The sequence below is a fragment of the Thalia democratica genome, chromosome 2 (genome assembly GCF_965202585.1).
Source record: "Thalia democratica chromosome 2, ktThaDemo2.hap1.1, whole genome shotgun sequence".
In the NCBI taxonomy this organism is placed as follows: Eukaryota; Metazoa; Chordata; class Thaliacea; order Salpida; family Salpidae; genus Thalia; species Thalia democratica.
Genome location: NC_139166.1, coordinates 12,885,925 through 12,891,645, shown reverse-complemented (window position 1 = coordinate 12,891,645; position 5,721 = coordinate 12,885,925). Strand labels below are relative to the sequence as shown.

The 5,721-nt window shown below is 26.3% G+C and overlaps 1 protein-coding gene across 1 annotated transcript; it reads right to left on the bottom strand.

Annotated features, from left to right (window-relative positions):
- Window positions 1-996: 996 nt before the first annotated feature.
- LOC145829792 (uncharacterized) lies at window positions 997-5,403 on the bottom strand. Its single transcript, XM_082937658.1, has 5 exons — window positions 5,193-5,403; window positions 3,229-3,401; window positions 2,370-2,515; window positions 1,770-1,809; window positions 997-1,495 (listed from the first exon to the last, which is right to left on the bottom strand). The coding sequence occupies exons 1-5, from the start codon at window positions 5,371-5,373 to the stop codon at window positions 1,445-1,447; spliced, it is 591 nt and encodes a 196-aa protein (XP_082793784.1). The 5' UTR covers window positions 5,374-5,403; the 3' UTR covers window positions 997-1,444.
- Between the last annotated feature and the right edge of the window lie 318 nt (window positions 5,404-5,721).

The window sequence follows — 5,721 nt, the reverse complement described above, 5'->3', positions numbered from 1 at the left end:
CTTAGTGTGTTTACTTTATGTAAAGTGTTTTAAAAGATAAGAAAATAGTTGTGTTAAAAGGTTTAGACTTTAGAGGACTCAAACTTGTTTTAAAATACCGACCAAGGGTAAGGGGTAACAATGTTAGTAAAAATAAAATTATAATAAATAATTTTAAAAAGGTAGATAGTTTAAAAAATTTTCACCCATGCAAAAATGTCTTCATATAAAAGTGACTCTTCAAGCAAAAATGTCTCCTTTGTGCATATTTGACACCTACCCATCTACAAATATAAACATACTTATTCAATTCGAGTTATGATTCAAAGTTTGCAGTAACTTTGCAAATGTAAAAGATAATTATAAAAGTAACGGGTAGACAATACCATATTTAAATACTATCTTTTATACCAATAGTCTTCAAAGTATGCACCAGTGCACACGAAATTTATTTTGGGGTGCAAGAAACCTTTTGGGTGCATGAGTCGTAACTTGAAAATTTTATCCTACATTTTGAAAATTACACTAGATACTCTTGATTTGATGATGAAGAGCAAAAAAGGTCTTAAGCGTTTTTAGTGGTAGTTTTTTGAAAAATCTTGTTGTAGGGGGACAAAGCATAACGGGGGCCTTTTGAAAAAAAAGTTCGGGAAACCCTGCACTAGATATTACGGAAATTTGATACTAGATACTCGTACATTGGGGTGCAGAGAAATGTAATTTTGCAATTTAGGATGCACAGATTTTGATTAGCTTGAAGACCACTTTTTTTACTATAAATAACATGAACTTTTTAAACTGATATAATCTTTCTTATACTTTTTGAATTTAAGTTTAAGTTTAGAGCAACTATTCTAATTTAAAATAATAATAAAACCATTTTAAGTAAAATGTATACTTAAAAACTAAGTTAAATTTGTGTCACCTATTTTTCAACCACAGGCATATTGCTGCTAAACAACCGAGTAGGTTTTAATAATAACTTATACATAAAATCAAAACACAAGTAGTAAAATTTTTGTTTAATATAACAAAATATAATATTAGACACACGAGATAAAATTTGTACAATAATTTGAAGTTGACAAAAAAATTAAAAAAGGACGCAAACACATATATGAGTACATGATGTAGAAATTTCATTTGTAAACAGAAACTTGTTATCGAACTTTCTAGTAGTAGCTTGTTAAACAGAAAACACTTCAGCGGCTTCAGACGTAAATGACAAAAACTTATTGAAAACAATGATCAATTGTACAGCGGCTTTTCTTAATAATTGAAAAAAAAATTCATTAAATTTTAATTAATAAACGACTTCTTAAAAGTGTCGCTGAAACCGAGCGAGTTTGATTATTAATAATATTTACAACTTTATTAACTCTCTAATTAAACGGACACAATTTTCTGTACACGCATGCTCACCTCAACTTTGGATCTCAGTTGAGGGAATTTTCCCTGTTTTGAATCACACCTTCTTGGGACGTCCCCTTTTCTTGGGGGTGGGCATCACCTCTTCCTGATTAAAAATAATAATTTTAAATTAGGTTATACATTTTACAGACTAACTATTCTTAATGGATATGTTCTATCTCGTACGTTTCACTTTTGCTGATAAATAGTTTAAATTTTGAAAAATAACTTGTTATAAAGCAATCATTCAATCTAATCATATTAAAAACTTTAGAGTAGAATGCACATTTTTTTTTAAATATTTTTTAATCTATTTTTAAACTATAGTTTTTGTAAATATATATAGTTACTTATTTTATTTTAATAGATTTAAAATTTACCTCATCATCGTCCAAACTGTATTTCTTGGCTGGTCCCGACCTGAAAATTAAATTAAATGTTTGTTCTGTTAACATTATTTTTCAAAACTAAAATAGACAAATGGTCTTTGATTTGTAGAGCCTAAAATACTAAAAAAAAAATTAAACAAAGTATAAACTTTAAAGTATTAACCTGGTTATTATCAAAATTATAAAGTTTGTTGAACTTTTTTTTTTTGAAGTATTGTCAAGGCTTTATAGGGGTGCACAACATTTCAAACTCTGAGCCATTATGAATTGGCTCTTTTAATTATTATTTTTTACCAACATTAATTATTATTGGTAGGACCTTCTCGTTTATTTTAACCAAAATTATAAATATACTGCGTTATGGCCTCCAAAAATCTTATAAGAATTTCATTTTAATTTAGATTGTAATGTAATCATTGTATAGCATACATAATCCATTGATATTAAATACCTATAAAGCGCTTTTATATTGATGTATAATTAACCTTTTTAATAAATCTCTTGGATCTATATTAATATAAATAATATCAATACAAAACTAATAGCCCACACAATCTCAAAGCTACACTTAAAAAATAAATTTACTATTACCTCTTGGGTTTCTTTTCTTCTTCATCGAAGTCGTAAGCAGCGTAATCGTCTTCTTCAGAATCTGACGAGTTTTCCTGATACTTGGATTTTCTGCCGGTCGCTCCCTTCTTGTAGTACACTACATCTTCCTCTTCATAGTTTAATACCTATAATACACTTTGTAAATTATACTTAATCAAATCAACAAATTATTGCACTGCTATTAATTTGTTATTTTATTATACTGCTCCCTGTAGTATATTCTTTATAGATTAATACCTTTACATGGTTATTTTTCAATTCACACATAATTTTGTTACATATACGTAGATATAAATATAAAATGCATATTGTTCATTCACAATAGGCTGATTTTAGTTTTAAAAATAAATATTTAAACTTGATGCACACAGGCATTTCAAAAATAAATAGTAACCAATTATCTTTGAAAGTAATGAATCTAAAAGAAAAAATATTTGATTGTCAGTATAATATTTAAAAAATTAAAACATTAAAATAATATTTCAAAGAAAAAATAAACTTAAACTTTAATTAAAAACTAGTTATTATAAATAAACTAACTGCTATTATCTTTAATTTAATTTAATCTTTATTAATATTTATTATCAATCTTTATCATCATTCGAGTTACCATAAACTTTAGTTGGTTCAAATAAACACAAAGCTTCACAACACAAGTAGTTAACATTTTTATCGAACCTTGACCTGAGATTTTCATTAATTTTTATTGATTTAAATCAAAATTATTATAAAAAAATTAAATACCTCGTCATCAATGAGGTTACCATAAACTTCAGTTGATTTAAATAATTACTAAGATTCACAAATTTAATACAATACAAATATTTTTATCTCTAACCTTATCATCATTGAGATTATCGTAAACTTTGGTCGATTTCCTGGATGACTTCCTCGATGGTTCCTGCGGCTCTTTCCTCGCCTTCTTCTTTGGGGTTTGCCTAGGTCCCTTCAGCTCCGACGAGGACTTCCTTGGTCGACCCCTGCCCTTGCCTGACTTCACTTTTGGCGTGGCTATTCAATTTAAAAAGTAAAAACTTATAATTTTATATAAATATATGCATGAAGGTGTATGAAAAAAGTAAACATCCTTTGGTGTGGCTGTTTGGAAATTTAATAAAGTTTAAATGAGATTATTTGTACAATCTATGTGATTGTATGAATGCAAGTTTATTATAAAGTGGGTAAAATATATGGAATGAAGAGTTTTAGATTATCCTTGCCTAATTTTACTATGGGTGTGGGTGTTTGAAAGCTAAGTAAAATTTATCAATGCTTTGTTATAAATATTTCGGAATGTAAACTATAAACAAAGTAAAAGTCATAGTGACAAGAAATTTAACAATTTTTAGTTAAATAGTAAAATATGTTATTTTTTTTGTTTGTATCCTATCAACATCAGTTTTAAGCTTTGAATATATGAATAAGACTTTATTTTTTTAAGTAAAATTAATAAAGACTTAAACTAAAGCATAGTTGTTTAATCGAAAAAGTTTGAAAAATTTATAATAAGAAATAAAATTGAATACAAACAAAAAAGTTTTTCTTCTACAAAATTTAATTACAGGGTTGTTACTGTTTTCTGTTGATTTCTGTTTTATTGCAAGTTTCTAAAACAAACAGTCTTTATGTCCCTTTTTGTTAGAAAATAAGTCTTATGACAAAAATGATTACAGTTTTGTTATGGCTATGTAATTAATAATTAGATGGGTTTAAATGATTTTGTATTGGGAAAAAATTTTACATTTGCAACTAAAAACTACTAAATAAAAACAGGTCATTTTCAAAGAATTTTTCAAGTTTTGTTTAAAATTATTTGATTTTAAATGTTTTTTTTCTAACAATTTTTAGTTTATAAAGAAAACAGGAAGAGTTTTTCATTAACAGTTTTCAACAGCCTAATTTAAAATAAAAATTTTTCATGATTAGTTTGTATTTTCTGCCATTTCCAATTTCTTTATTTTAGAAAAGCTTCTTTTTTTAACAAAATAACATTTTTAATTGTTTTTCTTTAATTTTCAAAAATTAGTCAGGGCAATAGCAAATATAAATTTAACTAAAAAATTCACAGCAGAAACTAATTTACATACTTAGATTGACAATATGATTTTAAACTTGTTCAGTTTAAAATAAATCTCAAGTTGAATTATTTTTATCCATTTAGATATCTAAAGCAGAATAAATACATTTGCTTAGTTTGACTTATAATAGTTGAAAATTAGCATAAAATTTATGCTTTAATCAAACATACATGCTTGAACTTAAAAACAATAAGCAAAATTATAAATAGATCCATAATGATATTTTATTGTTAATAATGTTTTGTTCCTTTTTAAAACAAAACAAATTATTTTATCACTTTTGTATAGAATTTTAAGAACTTTTTTGTGTGATTAACAAGTAGAAGCTAGAAAAATGATGTTTGTAGCAAAAAAGTATATTATTAAACGAACGGTAATAAATACTTTAAAAATAAAACTAAGAAATTAAATTAACTTGGCTTGTATTGCTAACAAAAAACACCAAACCTAATAATGTAGCATAATTGAACATTTTACTATATATCAGTGTCCATATCATAAATGTGTGTTTATATTTATACTAAATATCTTTTCAGATTTTTCATTGTTAACAAAGTATTTAAGCACAAAGAGTTTTTCTTCAAATAGCATTAAAAAGCTAACTTTATAAATGCATATATTTTTTTTAACATCATGACTCTTATTAACAGTTTATTATCCTTAATTTTACTGCCTTTCAAACTTATTTTTTTACTTTTCATTTACTAATAACCAACACATCTACCTGTTCTTGGCCTTCCCCTACCCTTCTTAACAACTGGAGTGACAACTTCCTGCTGTGGCGCTTCCGCTCCGTTCTCACCTGCTGCTTGTGCTTGTGGTTCACCAGCTGCTTCTACTGGAGCTCCGTTGCTCTCTTCTGCTGCTTCTTGTTGCTGAGGTTGCTCTTGTTCCACCTCCGACATGCTGTTTGCTTCGTTGATTAAAATTTTACAAAATCTGTTAATTTGTGACTGTTTAAATAATTCTTAAGATGGTCAATAGTATTTTTTTAATCAAGAATTATTCAATTTCAAACTTTCTCAATCTTTATATTTAAAGATCTAATCAAACTTGCTAAATTAAATTTTTAATAATAGAATTAATAAAATAAAATAAAATTCTGGAGTGGTATTTGTTGTTTAATTTGGTAAATTATATTTAAAAATGATAATCAACTAACAACCACTTCAAAAAAGTAGATTTTATTTGATCTTTTTTTTACTCAGCCAATTTGTCGATCAAATTTTATAAAGATAAAAATTGAGAAAATT